Source organism: Salmo salar, chromosome 17 (genome assembly GCF_965601325.2).
Source record: "Salmo salar chromosome 17, fSalSal1, whole genome shotgun sequence".
Lineage (NCBI taxonomy): Eukaryota > Metazoa > Chordata > Actinopteri > Salmoniformes > Salmonidae > Salmo > Salmo salar.
The window spans coordinates 48040704-48063589 of NC_138307.1; the positions used below are offsets into that span (position 1 = coordinate 48040704).

General features: G+C 42.2%; 1 protein-coding gene across 1 annotated transcript; it reads left to right on the forward strand.

Moving 5' to 3' along the window:
* The first annotated feature begins 8824 nt into the window (after positions 1–8824).
* On the forward strand, positions 8825–22442 carry LOC106576007 (uncharacterized). The gene is made up of 25 exons (XM_082963325.1): positions 8825–8932; positions 9069–9223; positions 9590–9728; positions 9902–10006; positions 10324–10521; positions 10763–11005; positions 11355–11511; positions 12683–12793; positions 13031–13172; positions 13294–13322; positions 13536–16508; positions 16660–16863; positions 17083–17324; positions 17538–17724; positions 17846–18053; positions 18279–18451; positions 18632–18701; positions 18816–18925; positions 20303–20334; positions 20433–20583; positions 20694–20731; positions 20865–20972; positions 21094–21133; positions 21546–21654; positions 21786–22442. Exons 1-25 carry the CDS (start codon positions 8825–8827, stop codon positions 21955–21957), a joined length of 6204 nt encoding a protein of 2067 aa, XP_082819451.1. The 3' UTR covers positions 21958–22442.
* The last annotated feature ends 444 nt before the right edge of the window (positions 22443–22886 follow it).

The following is a 22886-nucleotide window of genomic DNA, read 5'->3' on the forward strand; positions in this document are numbered from 1 at the left end:
GTTCCTCTTACATACTGCTATGGAGGTGTCATTACAGATGACAGTGTCAGCATAAATAATTTGACTCTTGCACAAAAAAACAGGAGATCCTATTACAGAACATGCTACAGTTTGTTGGTATTATTGTTATTACGTTTATTTGAACAGGGACAATGTACAACAAAACATAAGTCTCAGTACAGTTGAGAAAAGATGTGTTGGACCAGATGTATTCAACTGCTAATTTCCATCTGCAGTCCCTGGGCATGGTCACAAGAAAATACATTATGTACGAACAGACAACATACAAACATCAGACAATTTTTTTTGTGTTAGGAATAATAACAAAAACAGAGGTCAGGATATACAGATACGTTTACAGACAAATGTCAAGTTTTGAACATAATAATCATTGGATGCATTGCTATTGGAACCATGAGTTGTAAAAAACCAGCAACAAAAACAAACAGCAAAGAAAAAGGTTTGTAAGTGGGTACAAACCTGCTGTTCTTTATACTGCTTTTTGTGTAAAAGCACGGACACTAGTCACCATTTTTGGTTTTCTGGTAGCTGGTTCCAGTGTTGAACCGCTTTTAAAGAATGCAGATTGGGCAAAAACTGTTCTACACACTGCAACTCAACAGTTTCCATTCACTTCTCCCCTAGTATGTGAACGTATACATACAGTGCCTTGCAAAAGTATTCATCCCCCTTGGCGTTTTTCCTGTTTTGTTGCATTACAACCTGTAATTTAAATTGATTTTTATTTGGAGTTCATATAATGGACATACACAAAATAGTCCAAATTGGTGAAGTGAAATGAAAAAAATGACTTGTTTAACCTGTTATGGATAGGGGGCAGTATTTTCACGTCCGGATAAAAAAACGTACCCGATTTAATCTGTTTATTAATCCTGCCCAGAAACTAGAATATGCATATAATTGTTTGATTTGCATAGAAAACACCCTAAAGTTTCTAAAACTGTTTGAATGGTGTCTGTGAGTATAACAGAACTCATATGGCAGGCCAAAACCTGAGAAGATTCCAAACAGGAAGTGCCCTCTCTGACCATTTCTTGGCCTTCTTTAGCCTCTTTATTGAAAGCAGAGGATCTCTGCTGTAACGTGACACTTTCTAAGGCTCCCATAGGCTCTCAGAAGGCGCCAGAACGTTGAATGATGACTTTGCAGTCCATGGCTGAAAAACAGTAGCGCATTTGGATAGTGGTTGATCTGAGAACAATGAGACGGGTGCGCGCGTGCACGTGAAGAGTCCATTTTACATTTTCAGTCTTTGAACGAAAACAACGACTCCCGGTCGGAATATTATCGCTATTTTACAAGAAAAATCGCATAAAAATGGATTTTAAACAGCGTTTGACATGCTTCGAAGTACGGTAATGGAATATTTTGACATTTTTTGTCACAATACGCGCGGGCACGTCTCCCTTCGTTACCCTTCGGATAGTATCTTGAACGCACGAACAAAACGCCGCTATTTGGATATAACTATGGATTATTTGGAACCAAACCAACATTTGTTGTTGAAGTAGAAGTCCTGGGAGTGCATTCTGACGAAGAACAGCAAAGGTAATCCAATTTTTCTTATAGTAAATCTGAGTTTGGTGAGTACCAAACTTGGTGGGTGTCAAAATAGCTAGCCTGTGATGGCCGGGCTATCTACTCAGAATATTGCAAAATGTGCTTTCACCGAAAAGCTATTTTAAAATCGGACACCGCGATTGCATAAAGGAGTTCTGTATCTATAATTCTTAAAATAATTGTTATGTTTTTTGTGAACGTTTATCGTGAGTAATTTAGTAAATTCACCGGAAGTGTTCGGTGGGAATGCTAGTTCTGAACGTCACATGCTAATGTAAAAAGCTGTTTTTTGATATAAATATGAACTTGATTGAACAAAACATGCATGTATTGTATAACATAATGTCCTAGGAGTGTCATCTGATGAAGATCATCAAAGGTTAGTGCTGCATTTAGCTGTGGTTTTGGTTTTTGTTACATTATATGCTAGCTTGAAAAATGTGTGTCTGATTATTTCTGGCTGGGTACTCTCCTGACATAATCTAATGTTTTGCTTTCGTTGTAAAGCCTTTTTGAAATCGGACAGTGTGGTTAGATAAAGGAGAGTCTTGTCTTTAAAATGGTGTAAAATAGTCATATGTTTGAAAAATGGAAGTTTTCGGATTTTCGAGGAGTTTTTATTTCGCGCCACGCCCTATCATTGGATATTGGAGCGGTGTTCTGCTAGTGGATCGTCTAGATGTAAGAATTAAAAAACCTGTTGGGGACCCCTTCCCGCTCTGATCCCAGTAACGGGATTGCTTGACAAGATACCATGGCGGGAAATTCAAAACTGCAAGAATCTAATAATTTCAATTTCTCAAACAATCAACTATTTTTCACCATTTGAAAGATAAACATCTCCTAAATCCAACCACATTGTCCGATTTCAAAGAGGCTTTACGGCGAAAGCATAAACTTAGGTTATGTTAGGAGAGTACATTGAAAATAGCTGTGTGTAATGTTTTGTCAATTCAAAGACGGGCGTCACCAAAAGCAGAAAACCAGCTAAAATGATGCACTAACCTTTGACAATCTTCATCAGATGACACTCCTAGGACATTATGTTAGACAATACATGCATTTTTTGTTCCATCAAGTTCATATTTATATCCAAAAACAGCATTTTACAGTGGCGATGAAATTCAGAATCTTTTTCTCCCTCAAATGCTTCCGGTGGATCAGGGCTACAATTTACAAAATTACTATTCGAAAACATTGGTAAATTATAATATTGTCATTCAAAGAATTATAGATTAACATCTCGTGAATGCTACCGCATTGCCAGATTTCAAAATAACTTTACTGGGAAATCACACTTTGCAATAAACGGGGTGCTATGCTAAGAACAATAGGCTAGGCTATACAGGTTAGCACCATCTTGGAACCATCTAATATCAAAAATACTATTGTAAATATTCCCTTACCTTTGATTATCTTCATCAGAAGTCACTTCCAGGAATCCCAGGTCCACAACAAATGTTGTTTCTTTCGACAAAGTTAATAATTTATGTCCAAATAACTCCAAGTTGTTCCATGTTGTTAGCGCGTTCAGTAGGCTCCTCAAAGTGTAGGGCGGGGGAGGGAAAAATCACGACGAAAAGTAAAAAAAAAAATCTATTTACGTTCGTTCAAACATGTCAAACGTTGTTTAGCATCAATCTTTAGGTCCTTGAGAACGTGAAATGGATACATATTTCAACAGGACCTCTCCTGTTTCTTGATAAACGTTTGAAATACAAAGTCTCATCTCACATGAACGCGCATGTGCGCGCAATAATGAAGTGACGACATCCCAGGGACGTCAACTTCCCTTCCTTCTCATCCGCTCTCTGTTCATCATAGACGCTTCAAACAACTTTATAAAGATTGTTGACATCTAGTGGAAGCCGTAGGAAGTGCAAAATGAATCCTTTGTCACTGTGTGTTCTATTAGCAATGACTCGAAATAGTACAGCCACAAAATTCTAATTTCCTGCTTGTATTTTTCTCAGGTTTTTGCCTGCCATATGAGTTTTGTTATACTTACAGACACCATTCAAACAGTTTTAGAAAATTCAGTGTTTTCTATCCAAATCTGTTAATAATATGCATATCCTAGCTTCTGAGTTGGTGTAGGAGGCAGTTAAAAATGGGCACATATTTTTTTCAAAATTCTCAATACTGCCCCCAAGCCCCAAAATAAAATACGAAAAAGTGGTTCATGCTTATGTATTCACCCCCTTTGCTATGAAGCCGCTAAATAAGATCTGGTGCAACCAATTACCTTCAGAAGTCACAATATTAGTTAAATAAAGTCCACCTGTGTGCAATCTAAGTGTCACATGATCTGTCATATGATCTCAGTGTATTGTGGCAGACCAGGGGGTTTGGTCAAGACGTTTACACAGATCAGACACGGACAGAGAATGATTAGCTCGGTTACAAGGGTGTTTAATTAAATAAAAATCAAAAGAAAAGGATAGGTCTCCCCCATGAGACCCTCTCCGGGATACCGTCTTCTGGGCTCCGGGTCTTGCTGTATCCTGTTTGGCACACAAACTCAAACTCCCTTGTCTTCGCTCGGGCACCGTCTCCAACTACACGGAAGTCACCTTACTTCCCCCAGTCCTCTCCTGTGTGTGTCACGTCCTGACCAGTAAAAGGGGTTATTTGTTATTGTAGTTTGGTCAGGGTGTGGCAGGGGGTGTTTGTTTTGTGTGTTTCGGGGTTTTCGGTTGTGTTCTAGGTTATCTATTTCTATGTGTTTATCTAGCTTTCTATTTCTATGTTAGTTTTGTCAATGACCTCCAATTAGAGGCAGCTGGTTGTTGTTGTCTCTAATTGGAGGCCATATTTAGTTGTCTTTGTTTTCACTTGTGTTTGTGGGTGGTTGTTTCCAGTATAGTCTGTGCACCTTATTGGACTGTTTTCGTCGTTTGTTTTGTTTAAGTTTTTTTCTTTTTCTAATAAATAAGAAGATGAGCACTTTACCCGCTGTATTTTAGTCCACTCCTTACGACGCCCGTGACAGAACCACCCACCAAAGATGGACCAAGCAGCGGAGGAAGGAGCAGTAGGAGAGCTACTTGGAGTCATGGACATGGGAGGAGATCCTAGATGGAAAGGGACCCTGGAGGCAGGCTGGGGAGTACCGGCGACCGAAGGAGGAACTGGAGGCAGCAAAGGCAGAACGACGGAGGTATGAGGCATTATATCCTCCATTTCAGGAGGTGAGGAGGCAGCCCCAAAACATTTTTTTGGGGGGGGCACACGGGGAGTTGGGGTAAGTCAGGCAATAGACCTGAGCCTACTCCTCGTGCTTATTATGGGGAGCGTTTGGCGCGGAGAGCACCGTGGTATGCGGAAGTGCGCAAGGTCTCACCCATCCGCACGCACAGTCCGGTGCAGTCGATACCAGCCCCCAGCAAGTGCCGTGCTAGAGTGGTCATCCAGCCAGGAAGGAGTATGCCTGCTCAGCATATCTGGCCACCAGTGCGTCTCCTAGGCCGAGGCTACCCTGCGCCTGCTCTACGCACGGCAGCCATCATTCCTCAGCACAGCCCAGTTCTCCCTGTGCCAGTACTCCGCCCGTGCAGGGCTACAGTGACAACTCAGCCAGGACGGGTTGTGCAGGCTGTGCGCTCCAGACCTCCAGTGCGTCTTCAAGACCCAGTGTATCCTGTTCCTGCTCCTCGCACTAGCCCTGTGCTGCGTGTTACTGTTCTGGCGCCTCCAAAGCCAGCCCCACGCATCAGGCCTCTAGTGCGCCTGCCCAGTCCAGTACGTCCCGTTCCTGCTCCTCGCACTAGCCCTGTGGTGCGGGTTACTAGTCTGGCGCCTCCTAAGCCAGCCCCACGCATCAGGCCTTCAGTGCGCAGTCCCAGAACAGAGCTTCCGGTGACAGTTCCCCGTCCAGAGCTTCCAGCAACAGTGCCCCGTCCAGAGCTTCCGGCGACAGTTCCCCGTCCAGAGCTTCCGGCGACAGTTCCCCATCCAGAGCTTCCGGCGACAGTTCCCCATCCAGTGCTTCCGGTGATGTCCTACAGTCCGGAACCGACAAAGACGGCCTACAGTCCATAACCGACAGAGACGGCCTACAGTCCGGAACCGTCAGAGACGGCCTACAGTCCGGAGCCCGCAGAGACGGCTTACAGTCCGGAGCCTGCAGAGACGGCCCACAGTCCGGAGCCTGCAGAGACGGCCCACAGTCCGGAGCCTGCAGAGACGGCCCACAGTCCGGAGCCTGCAGAGACGGCCCACAGTCCGGAGCCTGCAGAGACGGCCCACAGTCCGGAGCCTCCAGAGACGCTCCTCAGTCCGGAGCCTCCAGAGACGCTCCTCAGTCCGAGGTCCCCAGCGACGCACCTCAGCACGAGGTCTTCAGCAACGCACCTCAGCCCGAGGTCTCCAGCGACGCACCTCAGCCCAGAGCCTTCAGCAGTGGTCTACAGCCCTGAGCCTTCAGCGGGGGTGGGCAGGTTAGAATGGGGACTAAGGCCAGAGCCAGAGCCACCTCCGTAGTTGGAGAATTGGGGGGGGGGGTGTAGCACGGGAGCCGTCGTTGACGGTGGCCACCCTCCCTTCCCTCCCTTTAAGTTTGGAGTTATTTTTTGTGGGTTTTTTGTTTTGAGGTGCATTCTGGGTCTGCACCTTTGGGGGGGGTACTGTCACGTCTTGACCAGTAAAAGGGGTTATTTGTTATTGTAGTTTGGTCAGCGCATGACAGGGGGTGTTTGTTTTGTGTGTTTCGGGGTTTTTGGTTTATGTTCTAGGTTATCTATTTCTTTGTGTTTATCTAGCTTTCTATTTCTATGTTAGTTTTGTCAATGACCTCCAATTAGAGGCAGCTGATTGTTGTTGTCTCTAATTGGAGGCCATATTTAGTTGTGTTTGTTTTCACTTTTGTTTGTGGGTGGTTGTTTCCAGTATAGTCTGTGCACCTTATTGGACTGTTTTCGTCGTTTGTTTTGTTTATATGTTTTTTCGATAATAAATAAGAAGATTAGCACTTTACCCACTGCATTTTCGTCCACTCCTAACGACGCCCGTGACAGTGTGCTGCCCTTCTGGCAGGTTTATGGGGTTTGGAAAGCTGGTGAGCAATCATCCCTTGATTACTCACCAACTCCCCAATCAGCCCCAATTAGTCCTGGGCGGAGAACCCGTCGAGACCTGGCACGTCCAGCAGATGGAGCCATGGTGAATAGTTATGCATAATTTATGCTCAAGTTTTCTTTTTTTTTGTCTTATTTTTTGTTTGTTTCACAAAAAATATTTTGCATCTTCAAAGTGGTAGGCATGTTGTGTAAATGAAATGATACAAACCCCCCAAAAATCAATTTCAATTCCAGGTTGTAAGGCAACAAAATAGGAAAAATGCCAAGGGGGTGAATACTTTTGCGAGTCATTGTACGTCTAACCGTACGTACATTTCCCAACCAGAAGCCATGGATTACAGGCAACATCCGCACTGAGCTAAAGGCTAGAGCTGCCACTTTCCAGGAGCGTGACACTAATCTGGATGCTTAGAAGAAATCCCGCTACGACCTCCAACGAGCCATCAAACAGTCAACACATCAATACAGGACTATGATTGAATTCTACTATGCTGGATCTGACACTCATCAGATGTGGCAGGGCTTGTAAACGCTCATCGGATGTGTATGGGCTTCCAAACTACTTTCTACTAAGCTATATGGAATTTTTAAGGTCATACCAAGGATCATTTAGCTATTTGATTTTACATTTTAAGACCCCTTCAAGTATACATTTTCTTTTTTTGGTCCTTACTGCTATTAGCCCATACAAACACATTGAATAACAGATTCAATAAAAGGAACAGATAGTCCCAGCAAAAATATCAAAAGGAAGTTTGTTCTGAAGTGTCTCTCCTATATAGAGATATAAGAAAGATCAGGAAACATTATTTCTTTAGTTTTTTTATATATATATATTTAACCCCATATTTTTGGCATTAAACAGTCTCTATATACTGTATACTTCCATTCAGTTTTTCAACTGGTACCTTTAGACAAGTGTTGAGGCCTGTGTGCGTCTTAGAGCAACACAACTGTAGATGTTCGTGAGTCACACCTTTGCACAGAGGGTTGTGTAGCTCAAACGGTTCAGACGCTACAGACAGAAGTTGGCAGATCAGCCGTATCAACTATAGACAAGTCTTTTGACGCAAAATGGAGAAGACCAATTTTCAGGATGTCTCGTGGTCTGATAAACACAGGTCGAGCGTTGTAACCTCTCCCTGCAAATGCGGAAGTACGGTGGATTGAGACGCTTCCAGATCTCTAGCTTAAACTGACAGATTTTTAGAGGGATTGTTGTATTATGCTAATTGGATTTACGCGGGGCGCAGGATTTGAAAACTTTTTTTTTTAAGCAGGTTAAGGGTCAAGGCCATGGGGCCAGACAGATTACCAGGATGTGTACTCAGAGCATGTGCTGACCAGCTGGCAAATGTCTTCACTGACATGTTCTACCTTTCCCTGACAGTCTGTAATATCTACATGTTTCAAGCAGACCACCATAGTCCCTGTGCCCAAGAACGCCAAGGTAATCTGTCTAAATGACTATCACCCCGTAGCACTCACATCTGTAGACATGAAATGCTTTGAAAGACTGGTCATGGCTCACATCAACACCATCATCCCAGACACCCTGGACCCAGTCCAATTCGCATAACGACCCAACAGATCCACAGATGACAAACTCTCTCTTGCACTCCACACTGCCCTCTCCCACCTGGAAAAGAGGAACATCTATGTAAGAATGATGTTCATTGACTACACCATAGTGTCTTCCAAGCTCATCACTAAGCTCAGGACCCTGGGACTGAACACCTCCCTCTGCAACTGACTGGATCCTGGACTTCCTGATGGGCCACCCCCAGGTGTTGAGGGTAGGCAGCAACACATCCATCACTCTGACCCTCGACATGGGCGCCCCTCAGGGGTACGTGCTTAGTCCCCTCCTGTACTCCCTGTTCACCGACAACTGCGTGGCTGTGCAGGATTCCAACACCATCATTACGTTTGCTGACGACACAGCGGTGGTTGGCCTGATCACTGATGACGATCAGACAGCCTATACACCAACATCTTACATCCACCTTTTTATACTCTTTTGCAGCAAATGTGAGGATGGACAATTGCTGTGCTCTGAAGATTGTGGTAAATATATTTTTATTTAATAGCCTCTTGATGGTCTAATTCTTACATGATATTACAGTATTTTTGTGTGTTTGATATACCTTCAAATATGCTACTGTATGCTACTGTCTGTTTCAGGTTGCACCCAGGGGAAGGTTTGTGTGCATTGCTCACAATTTTCAATAGACACAGCTCAAAAAACATGTGCCAGTCTGAGCAAACCAACAGTAAGTTCACAGAATTAGAGTTAATATAAAAATGTAATAAAAATATTTCATGCTAGCCCAAAAGTAGAACTGAAAACTGTTAATTGATTCAATTAGCATTGAATTGTAATGAGACACTCATCTTCTTTGTTCCCAGAGTGCTGTTCAGAGTTGTACAAGTGGCTGTTACTGTCCAGGGGGCCAGTTGGAAGACCATAGGGGTGTGTGTGTCACTGTGGACAACTGCACCTGTCAGTACAGCGGCAGAGTGTTCAAAGCGGGACAGAGTGTCAAGACCAACTGTAGAACATGGTGAGTGAGCCAAAACTGTTGCCTTGCTACTTCTTTAGTGTGTATCAATTACAGATACATGCATAAGTGAATGTATCACAGTACGACTTGGGGATTTGTCTATTTTTAAAAACAAACAATCAAACCAACAAACACACCACGTAGTGTATTATATCTAACGAACATCAGGAAGAGTCTGAGCTGAAGCAAAGATAGTGTTTTATACTTACTGTTTGAAATGTAATCCATAATTTGAATCCTAACCTCTACTTAAGTTGATTTTTTACGTAGTTTCCTATTGACATCAATACATGACTAAGCAAAAAATTATACTGAAGTGGAAGTTCGGAATCGCCCCCTAAAAGTTTGTCTCCATCTACTTCCCAGCACCTGCCACCATGCCCAGTGGAGCTGTGTAGATGAACCATGCCCTGGTACATGCCTGGTGTATGGAAACGGACACTATCAAACCTTCGACTCTAAATGGTACCGCTACGATGGGAATTGTCAGTACACATTAGTGGAGGTGAGTCAGAGAAGGCAATCTGATATCACCTTTTCATTGGGTTATCAAGCATTGTTCTTCATTTTGTTAGGGATGTTTGTTTTGTTTTCTATTCTATACTGCTGTGAAATTAATGGTACTGCTTCTTCAAAAAAAACATCTACAATTCTGCTGTTTTCTTCCTTCTCCCATAGGATGGCTGTGGTAGTGAAGCTGGGTCGTTTTCTGTCAAAGTGGAGAGTGTCCCGTGCTGTGACGAGGCTCTGACCTGTTCCCGGACCATCGTGTTAGACCTGCTGGTAATACACTTAGCTCACTTCTCTCCTCTGTCACACCATGCTTTTGAAGTCCATTATTATTAAATAGAACTACCCCTCAGTTTGTTTGGAATGTGTTTTGTTAAGTAGGACTAAGCACCACTTGGGATCACCAGGTAGATACTAATTGTATTGAAAAATGTAAATACGTATCAGACATTTTCTACTGAATACCTGTGGTAATAGGAATGTAATATGGAGAGTTATTAACTTCATTAATGAGGTGTTTGTCAATTTGTAAGCCGCTCTGGATAAGAGCGTCTGCTAAATGACGTAAATGTAAATGTCTTTTCTCTCAGGGTAATGTCACTCTGACTCTGAATGAAATGAAGGTGATGAGACGGCTCCAAGGGGGATGGGCTTCTCTGGAGGCGGAGCCTCTGTACTCCACCCACACTGTGGGCCTCTACATCATGATCTCAGTGCCTTCTAGAGGACTAACCCTCATCTGGGACAAACACACCAGACTTACCGTCATACTGGACGACCGTTGGAGGGTGAGTCGTCTCTATCTAGACGTTAAAGATGTAACCTGTAAGATTTCCCTATTGCTCGTTGATCATTGCAACTACTGAAATATCATTTCAACTGCTGAAATATCATTTCATAGCTACTAAGTACTGTTTAGTATTAAGCTATGGTTAAGTTAGCACAAATGTCTTGCCTAAGTTAGTAACCCATCAATTAATTTGATGGTTATTAAGTTAATTACCTAATTAATCAGCTGTAATTTCACAGAACCGAGTGTGTGGACTTTGCGGGAACTTCGATTCCAACGAGATGAACGACCTGCAGATAAGCGGGTCATCGGTGGTGTCCAGCCCCCTCGCCTTTGGCAACAGCTGGAAGACGGCCACACCCCCCTGCTCTGACGTGACCAATGAGGTGTTTCCGTGCCAGCGCCACTCCTACTGCTCCGCCTGGGCCGAGAGACGCTGTATGATCCTCAGGGGAGACACCTTTAAGGACTGCCACTTGAAGGTACAGTTCACTTAAAAGGACAGTTCACCCCAAACGTTAAACACCTTTAATTAAGGACTACCAAAGAGGTACGCTTAAAAGGTTAGTTTATCCCGAACATCACACACCTCCACTTAAAGGTAGGCTTAAAGGGATAGTTCACCCCAAACATGTGGGTCGTTTGTAGCTCAGTTGGTAGATTATGGCGCTTTCAATGCCAGGATAGTGGGTTTGATTCCCACAAACACCCGTACAAGATATTTTAAATATTTATGTACCCCTAAAAGCATCTGCTAAATTGCATGTATTATATTATTTTGTAACACATTTAAGGAGACATTCAGTTAAGATGTTCTGCTTTGTTCTCCAGGTGGACCCTGAGCCCTACTACCAGGCCTGTGTGTTGGAGTCGTGCTCCTGTGAGTTTGAGGGGAAGTTCTTGGGTTTCTGTACGGCCGTGGCGGCCTACACTGAGGCCTGCAGTGACCAGGACGTGTGTGTCCGCTGGAGAACGCCAGACATGTGCCGTACGTAACACAACTGATGCAAATATTATCCTCAGTATTTCATTTAAAAGTAACGCTAACATTTATAGTTTAAAAAAAAAATATGTATGAGCCTGCCCAGGATAGTCTTTCAATTAAATGCTACTTACAGTTGAAGTCAGAAGTTTACATACACGTAGGTTGGAGTCATTAAAACTCGTTTTTCAACCGACATAACCTGAAAGGCCGCACAGCAAGGAAGAAGCCACTTCTCCAAAACCGCCACAAAAAAGCCAGACGGGTTGCAACTGCACATGGGGGCAAAGATTGTAGTTTTTGTAGAAATGTCCTCTGGTCTAATGAAACAAAAATAGAACTGTTTGGCCATAATGACCATCGTTATGTTTGGAGGAAAGAGGAGGACGCTTGCAAGCTGAAGAACACCATCCCAACCGTGGAGTACGGGGGTGGCAGCATCATGTTGTGGGGGTGCTTTGCTGCAGGAGGGACTGGTGCACTTCACAAAATAGATGGAATCATGAGGAAAAAAAATTATGTAGATATATTGAAGGAACATCTCGAGACATCAGTCAGGAAGTTAAAGCTTGGTCGCAAATGGGTCTTTCAAATGGACAATGACCCCAAGCATACTTCCAAAGTTGTGGCAAAATGGCTTATGGACAACAAAGTCAAGGTATCGAAGTGGCCATCACAAAGCCCTGACCTCAAACCTATAGAAAATTTGTGGGCAGAACTGAAAAAGCATGTGCGGGCAAGGAGGCCTACGAACCTGACTCAGTTACACCAGCTCTGTCAGGAGGAATGGACCAAAATTCACCCAACTTAGTGTCGGAAGCTTGTGGAAGGCTACCCAAAACGTTTGACCCATATTAAACAATTTAAAGGCAATGCTACCAAATACTAACTGAGTGTATGTAAACTTCTGACCCACTGGGAATGTGATGAAAGAAATAAAAGCTGAAATAAATCCTTCTCTCTACTATTATTTTAACATTTCACATTCTTAAAATAAAGTGGTGATCCTAACTGACCTAAAACAGGGAATATTTACTAGGATTAAATGTCAGGAATTGTGAAAAACTGAGTTTAAATGTATTTGGATAAGGTGTATGTAAACTTCCGACTTCAACTGTATATGTATGTGTTATTGAAACAGTGTTTAAGTGAACTATACCTCTACCTACTCATACAGCGGTATATTGCGACTACTACAATGAGCAGGGTCACAGTAGCTGGCACTACGATCCCTGTGGACAGATCAAGACCTGTGGCAAAAACAACCTCTTCACTGGCAAGCTGGAAGGTAACTGAACTGACTCAATTAATGGTAATGGAGGATCCATCTAACATGGTCCCAGATCTGTTTGTACTGCCAAACCGACCTGTCACCAGTCTATGATCCCAGAACCAAATCTTGTGTACACTAATAAATAATACTGTTTAAGTTCACGTGTATGTTTATATCTGTCATGAGAGATGAATCTACTCCTCACAGTGATGTTGACCTTAATGCTAACTTTGGCAGTGTCTCTGTGTGCAGGCTGCTACCCGAGATGCCCAGCAGAGGCTCCATACTATGATGAGAACACAGGGAGATGCTCCACTTTGGACAACTGCACCTGTTATTCCAACGAGACTATTGTTAAACCTGGTACAGTTATCAGGAAACCCACTGAGAAATGGTGAGTACCTATTTACACTATATCAGTGCATGTAGGCCTATGTGAGGAAATGACAAAGGGAAAATAAATTTAACATACAGGAGAATGGTAACTGATCTTTTACTGTGTTCTCTGTCTACAGCACTTGTGAACAGGGACGTATTAACTGTGGTAAGTGGATATAAGTTATGACGGCATTAACATATTTGTAAATCAGTTAAGACTTTGATCACAATTGTGACTGACTTATATTAAAGTATAATATTATCAGGAATGCAGGTTGCAGTTGTAAATGAGAACTTCTCAACTGGCCTACCTGGTTAAATAAAGGTGAAATACAAAATGTGGTATTAACACATCCATTTATGTGATTTGCCTCTTTAGGTCCTGATCAAACCACTACTACATCTGAACCTACAACCACAGCTACACAATCAGCTACAATGAGAACTACACCTGAACCTACAACTATACTGACTATGACACCTGAATATACAACCACACCTAAACAACCCACTACTACACCTGAATATACAACCACACCTAAACAACCCACTACTACACCTGAATATACAACCACACCTAAACAACCCACTACTACACCTGAATATACAACCACACCTAAACAACCCACTACTACACCTGAATATACAACCACACCTAAACAACCCACTACTACACCTGAATATACAACCACACCTAAACAACCCACTACTACACCTGAATATACAACCACACCTAAACAACCCACTACTACACCTGAATATACAACCACACCTAAACAACCCACTACTACACCTGAATATACAACCACACCTAAACAACCCACTACTACACCTGAATATACAACCACACCTAAACAACCCACTACTACATCTGAACCTACAACCACACCTAAACAACCCACTACTACACATGCATATACAACCACACCTAAACAACCCACTACTACACGTGAATATACAACCACACCTAAACAACCCACTACTACACCTGAATATACAACCACACCTAAACAACCCACTACTACACCTGAATATACAACCACACCTAAACAACCCACTACTACACCTGAATATACAACCACACCTAAACAACCCACTACTACACCTGAATATACAACCACACCTAAACAACCCACTACTACACCTGAATATACAACCACACCTAAACAACCCACTACTACACCTGAATATACAACCACACCTAAACAACCCACTACTACACCTGAATCTACAACCACACCTAAACAACCCACTACTACACCTGAATATACAACCACACCTAAACAACCCACTACTACACCTGCATATACAACCACACCTAAACAACCCAATACTACACCTGAATATACAACCACACCTAAACAACCCAGTACTACACCTGAATATACAACCACACCTAAACAACCCACTACTACACCTGAATATACAACCACACCTAAACAACCCACTACTACACCTGAATATACAACCACACCTAAACAACCCACTACTACACCTGAATATACAACCACACCTAAACAACCCACTACTACATCTGAACCTACAACCACACCTAAACAACCTACTACTACACCTGAATCTACAACTATACTGACTACTACATTTGAATATACAACCACACCTAAACAACCCACTACTACACCTGAACCTACAACCACAGCTAAACAACCTACTACTACACCTGAATCTACAATCACACCTAAACAACCTACTACTACACCTGAATCTACAACTATACTGACTACTACATTTGAATATACAACCACACCTAAACAACCTACTGCTACATCTGAACCTACAACCACACCTAAACAACCCACTACTACACCTGAATATACAACCACACCTAAACAACCCACTACTACACCTGAATATACAACCACACCTAAACAACCCAATACTACACCTGAATATACAACCACACCTAAACAACCCACTACTACACCTGAATATACAACCACACCTAAACAACCCACTACTACACCTGAATATACAACCACACCTAAACAACCCACTACTACACCTGCATATACAACCACACCTAAACAACCCACTACTACACCTGGACCTACAACCACACCTAAACAACCCACTACTACACCTGAATATACAACCACACCTAAACAACCCATTACTACACCTGAATCTACAACCACACCTAAACAACCCACTACTACACCTGAACATACAACCACACCTAAACAACCCACTACTACACCTGAATATACAACCACACCTAAACAACCCACTACTACACCTGAATCTACAACTATACTGACTACTACATTTGAATATACAACCACACCTAAACAACCCACTACTACACCTGAATATACAACCACACCTAAACAACCCACTACTACACCTGAATATACAACCACACCTAAACAACCCACTACTACACCTGAATATACAACCACACCTAAACAACCCACTACTACACCTGCATATACAACCACACCTAAACAACCCACTACTACACCTGAATATACAACCACACCTAAACAACCCACTACTACACCTGAATATACAACCACACCTAAAAAACCCACTACTACACCTGAATATACAACCACACCTAAACAACCCACTACTACACCTGAATCTACAACCACACCTAAACAACCCACTACTACATCTGAACCTACAACCACACCTAAACAACCCACTACTACACATGCATATACACTATTGATTACAACACCTCAATATACAACCACACCTCAGCAATCCACTACAACCCCTGAACCTACAACCACACCTAAACAACCAACAACAACAAGAACAACACCTGAATATACAACCACACCATTCCCACCGATAGTTACAGGACCTACAAATATTCAACCTAGTACAACTGGGTTAGTGTTGAGTACTACAGCCGGACAAACCACTACTGCAGAAGCAACTACAGCATACACTGAAACTACAACTAAATTAACATCTACACAACCCACAACTACATTCTCATATTCTACAAACAAATATGTTGAACCAACATCTACAACCAAACCAACTACTTCACATACTGAAATGACAACCGAACCAACTATTTTTACTGAAATGACAACCAAACCAACTATTTTTACTGAAATGACAACCAAACCAACTCCTTTTACTGAAATGACAACCAAACCAACTATTTTTACTGAAATGACAACCAAACCAACTCCTTTTACTGAAACGACAAGCAAACCAACATCTGAAGGACCATCAACTGAAGCTACAACCCTGTTCACAAGTCAACCAACAACCTTCTCTACACGTTCTCCCACTACCTCTGAATCGACAACATCTACGGGTCCAACAACCATGTCAACAACAATATCTACAGAGTCTACAACACGTACAAGTAGGCCAACATATTTAAATATATTTTTGGCAATTTGGATTGTTGATATTGGTTGATATCTCTAAAATCTATACTAATGCTGACCTTACAAATAAATTAGAAATAGTAATTGTTCCACCATGTTTAAGTCAAATCTTCACCTTGTTTCCAGTTTGTGAGTGTAGAGACCTGAAGAGGAACCAGATTTGGGCGTGTGGAGAGAAGTGGACAGAAGACTGCTTTAATAAGACTTGTAAGGGTGGGAAGATAGAGATGACTTCGGTCACCTGTCCAAATCCAGTTCGCCCCACCATGTGCCCCAGGGGACAGATGGTCAGAGTCTCAGACGGATGCTGTGACTACTGGAAGTGTGATTGTGAGTCTGGCTGCCTGTCTGTTCCTTTGTGTGAAGTGCTAGAGTTTGTCTATCCTTGTATCTTGTTTTTGAAGAGGGTTTTACTTCCTGCAAAGTCTGATGCTCTTTTTATGTAGTAGTTTTGTCTTCCTCATGGGAATGCACTTATTATAAGTCAATTCCTCTCTTATTCCCCCTCTACTCTTATGCCCCTCTACTCTTATTCCCCCTGTCCCCCAGGTCGTTGTGACCTCTATGGAGACCCTCACTACATCTCCTTCCAGGGTGTGACCTTTGACTTCCTGGATAATTGTACATACATCCTGGTCAAGGAGAAAACGCTGCGTCACCATCTGACTGTTGCCGTGGACAACTACTTCTGTATTCCCGAGTTGGATGGCTCCTGTGCCAAAGGCATCATCCTGCAGTACCAGAACAACACGGCCACTGTCAGCATCGTACCGGATGAGTACAGGGTGAAGGTACTGCCGGTCTTCAACTTGATTGATTGATTGATTGATTGATTGATTGATTGGTTTAAGGATTCATTCATCCGTCCATCCATTCATTAAATTATTTGTTAATTCATTCCAGTAGTCAGCGCATTTGATTGATTGACTCTTGAATATATAGCCATGATAGTGATCTTTCTGAGATCTCACTCACTCAAACCATTCTGCTCCTCTCTGTCCTAGTCGACTCTGAACCAGAAGAGCGTCGAGCCTCCCTATGAGGAGAATGGTATCAGGTTTGAGACGACCGGCTATATGGTATCTGTGTACATCCCTGAAATACGCTCATATATCTCTCTCACACCATCCAACACTGTGACTGTCACCTTGGCCATGGAGCATTTCCTGCATAACACCCAAGGACAATGCGGTTTGTATTAGACTAGGAAGTGTGTCTGTGTGTGCGTGCATGCCTGCCTGTGTGCATGCTTGCGAGCGTTTATGCATGTGTGCGTTTCCAAGCTTACATTTACATCTTTGGCCATTGGCAGGTGTGTGTGGTGGGAGCTCTTGTGTGCGTAGAAGTGGGGAGTCCGAAGCTGACAGCTGCTGTGATAAGACCGCCTATGACTGGATCTATGAGGATCCCCTGAAGCCTGAGTGTAGCGCTGCTCCCAGGGACGTCCCTTGCAATCATACAGGCCCTCCTCCAACCACCAACTGTCCTGGCAGCCCCCTCTGTGACCTTCTCCATCACCCGTAGGATGATTCAATTCAATTTGATTTATTTCACATGATGATCTCCCAAATGGTCAAAAATCTGGCGTTTCATTCAATGTTGCTGTGACAGCATTATACATTATACTGAGATAAAACCATGCAACATACAAACTGATTGTGTTGTGCCAAAAGCAGTGTGTTGTAAAACTATTGAAGGTTTATTTTCCTGTATGTTGATCAGTCTGTTGGTATGTGTCATTACAGAGTTTTTGCAGATTGCAGTAGGCGGTTGGATCTGAGCCAACTTGAGAGGAACTGTAGGTTTGATTCGTGTGGGAGGAACGACATGGCTTGTTCTCCTCTGGAGCAGGCTGTTGAGGAGTGTAAGAAAGCAGGCATCTGTGTGAACTGGAGAACACTCACCAATGGGACCTGTGGTAATTTAACTTTTTTTTTGTTTCTCAAACTTCCTGAAATGTGTGTTGGTGCTTGGAAAATCAACTGTATATAAAAAAAATATTCATCCATCATGGTGTGCTGATGCTGGGGAAATTCATTAAGACACAAGGACAAGAAGAGCGAAAGAACATTTCACTAAATAACGTTCTTTTTTTCAGCTGTTGGGTGCCCAACAGGGATGGTGTACAGAGAGTGCCAAAGTCAATTGGATGACTACTGTCACGGAGGGTAAGTGAATCCATCTCCCTGTGCCCTAACATTATTTAACAGAGGTCATTTTACGTGTCTAAATGTATAAAAAGTGTCTAAAAAGTTCAAGAGTCTTCTGTGTTCTTTCTGCAGAGTCCGTGTTCAAGGGAGAGTACTGGAGGAAGTTGAGGCTGGATGTTTCTGTCTCAGAGGGCAGTTCAGAGCTGAGGAGCACAAGAAGATCTGTGTGTCGGAGTGTCCCTGTGAGTGGAGTTTGGATTCTCTCTTGAGCCTAGGGCCAAATCCTAACTTGAGAAATCCACTTGTATAGGTTGAAGTTTAGCTTGTGAACATCTGAGTTATGCTAACACAGGGTTTCCCAAACTCGGTCCAAGGGGAGCTGGCACGGTAGTCGAAGGGATTAGACCAAGGCGCAGCGGGTTGTGTGTTCGTCATTATTTTTATTTATAAGTGAACACGAAAAAACAATAAACAAAGAACGACAGTAAGACAGTTTCGCAGGCTACACAAAAGCAATGCAAAAAACAACTACCCACAAAGGGACAGGTGGCAAAAACAAGCTCCGTAAGTATGACTCTCAATCAGAAACAACGATGTACAGCTGTTCCTGATTGAGAGCCACACCAGGCCAACGAAGAAATACACAACATAGAAACCCTAGAATACAAAAACAAGAACATACACCAAAAACCCCGGAACACATAAATCCAACACCCCTCTACGTACACACACACCCCGAACCATATGAAACAAATACCCCCTGCCACGTCCTGACCAAACTACAATAACCATTAACCCCTTATACTGGTCAGGATGTAACAGGAGCAAGTTTTGGTTTTTGCCTTAGCACTACACAGTTGATTCAAATAATCAACTAATCATCAAGCTTTGATAGTGTTAGGGGTAAAAAAAAGTGCACCCCTTGAGGTCCTCTGGACCGAGTTTGGGAAATGCTGTGCTATGAGCATCCCAAATCAGGATTTGGCCTGAACACATTGACTGCAATGACCTCCAGGTTTGCAATTTATACATACTATCGGGGTTGGGGTTAATTCACCATTTCAATTCTAATTCAATTCCCTCTCCCTGTAAATTCCATTTAATTAAATTCTAATTCCAGGTCACTTTAAATTCAGAGATACTTTAATTCCTCTTAATTCCAATGTAAGTTAAAATACATGAATTCAATTCCCAATTCAGTATTATCCACAACAATTCCATTTTCGAATTCAATTCCTTCAGGCTTTCAGACTGATCATGTCACTGTTTAGACAGCCTAGCTATACTGGTAATATAGAAATACAAGCTGAAATGTATTTAAAATAAATACTGCAGTAATTTTGTCATACTTTGTGCATTAAATTCATTAACTGGGAAATATACAAATATTATATTCCAATTCCAATTCACTTCCAAAAATGTTCAATTCCAATTCAAACAGTTTAATTCCAAATAAATTCAAATTCAAGAACTTGAAGATTGTTGACATTCGAATTGAATTCAACATAAATTCTCCACTTCATGAGTGAATTACAATTAGATTGGAATTGACCACAACCATTCATACTATACTGATGTTTTATGTGTAATAAGTTAAACCTCTTCATCATATCTTTCAGACTGCAAGGGTCCACTGGGAGAACACAAGCAGGTGAGAAGACCATGTGCTTTCATGGCTCCATGATTACAGCTCTGTTACAGAGCTGATATACTGGTACTTTTTAGTATTAATGTTCTTATGTTTTACAGCTTGGGGAGACATGGCAATCCAACTGTCAGGTGTGTACGTGTAGCAACCAAACCAAGACAGAGGAGTGTCAACCTAAACCCCCCTCCCCCCCACCTCTCTGCAGTCAGAACTCAGTCCTGGTCACCGGCTGCTGTGGCAAACAGACCTGTGGTAAGATAATGGATCTGATACTGAATAATAATGATGCATGTCTTTTGTATAGGGTGTTTCTAAATACACTCACCTTCCTAGTGCTCACATTACCTCACTTTCCTTTGCAGTTGAGAAGACATGTAACTATGACGGAAGGACCTACAAAGTAAGCATCCAGATGTTTAGAAACACCAATTTTATATAGCTACTGTACCAGAAAAAATGTATATATACACACAAGACCTTTGTACACATTGGCAGCTCTTCATTGTCTGATGTCTATGTGCCTGTTTGGTTAGGTGGGAGACAGATGGACAGACCTTGCCCTGCCCTGTGAGTCCTATAGCTGTACCAGAGAAGGCACTCAGACAGTGAGAAGGGTGTGTCCCCATCAGAACTGCTCAGAGGTACCTGCTGCTCTTTCTCTGTATCAATCAAATGTATTTATGAAGACGTTTTTACGTCAACAGCTGTCACAACGTATGGAGCTATAGGACATTCTTTTCAATGTAACTTTTTTGTTTCTAGGAGGACAGAGTATGGGACGAACAACATTGCTGCTACACATGTAAGCTAACTCTTATCTCCAGTCTGTGTTGTAGGTAAATGTTCATATCTGGTCACACTGACCATGAAGAGATGGAGAGTCGGACATCTAGTGGTTGAACTGAGGTGGTTCACTTATTCACTGTGGATGTTTCCACTGCAAGGAGAGACTAGAAAATCAACAACAATAGAATGTTTCCTAGTCTGAATCTATTGCTTATAGCTCCAAGGGATGATTATTTACAATGTAACTCTGAACTGTATTAAAGGGTTAGTTCACAAAAAACTATTTTAGTATTTTGTTTGTCAATCCTCTGTTAAAACAATTGTTAAAGTTTTCAACATAGAAACCTTTAGTTCAGAGAAAAAACTGTGATGATGATGAGGTTGATGCATTCTTTTCCACTCACCCACTGCCGTTCTCTCTACCCCAGGTAACCAGTCCTGTGCTACCAGGGTTTCTAGTGTGAACATCACTGTAGACAACTGCACAGCAACACTACAGCTGCCCATGTGTCAAGGCCAGTGTGGGACAGAGACGAGGTAAGACTGGTCAGAGATTATTAATGCACTTATTGTATGTTTCTCTGGATAAGAGTGTGTGACATGACTACAATGTGAATATCTTGTCTGGTCCTCTTCTCCTTCCTCTCCTCCCTCTTTCTAAACCTCAGATGGGTTGTTGCTCGCAGTATTCTCCACCTGGAACAGAAGTGTGAGTGTTGCAGAGTGAGGAGTTATGAGAGGAAGTCAGTGAATCTGACCTGTACTGGAGGCTCCGTTATGCCACACCTGTATGCACATGTTACCAGCTGCGAGTGCCATAACTGCAGTATATTGCAGTAAACATTGCCTTGTGTTCTGAACGTATATGCACACAAACAAAAAAATCTATATTGAACTGTTATTAAGATGGTGAATATGTGCCAAATCAATGTTTTTTCTAGATTCTGATACCTTCTTATAATACTGTCTTGGTCGGTGTGTTGAGGGTATACTGTACGGTACGTGCAGAACAATGGTTTCCTTAGTGTAATAGGTTTTTCAGCTAGTGCACATCGGTCGAAGGCCTTTTTCTATATTGCATGTACTCATTTCCAGTGCAGGAAGTGGACCATTGTATGTAGCATATTGTTGATTGTGAATGTGTTCCATAGATTTTACATAGGAAATCTTTTAATGATCAACCCAGGAATTTTAGCACTTTTTAATATAAATGACTGCAGCTCCAATTTGAAAATGATTTTCTTATTTTATTGAAATGTTCATTTCAAGAACTGTAACCATTTGAATTTGTCTGATTTATTTTAAATAAAGTACTGAAGCTTCTACATTGAATAACAATTTACTTAACAAAATCAGTTTACTTTCATTGATGAAGTTGCATGAATTGAATTAACATGAGTATTGATTAAGATTAATCTGATACATTAACATCAGTATTGATTAGCTGAGTTCAACGAAAGTTGCTAATCCTATCAGAGATGTATAGCTGCTGTCACAACGTGTGACTTGTGGATTCAGGAGAGGTGGAGTCAGGCGCAGGAGACAGAATGATTCCGTGAATGAATTTAATAAAATATCCACACGGAAAAATATGCAAAAAGGTATGGAGTGCAAGGTGTGCAGAAAGAAAACGCACCAGCCTTAAAAGAACATAACCAGGGACACAGCCCAAAACGAATAACGTTAATCCAAAAGGCCAAACACAGAACCTCATAACAAAAACACACCCTGACAAACGAACAATCCCGCACAAACAACAAACCTAACTA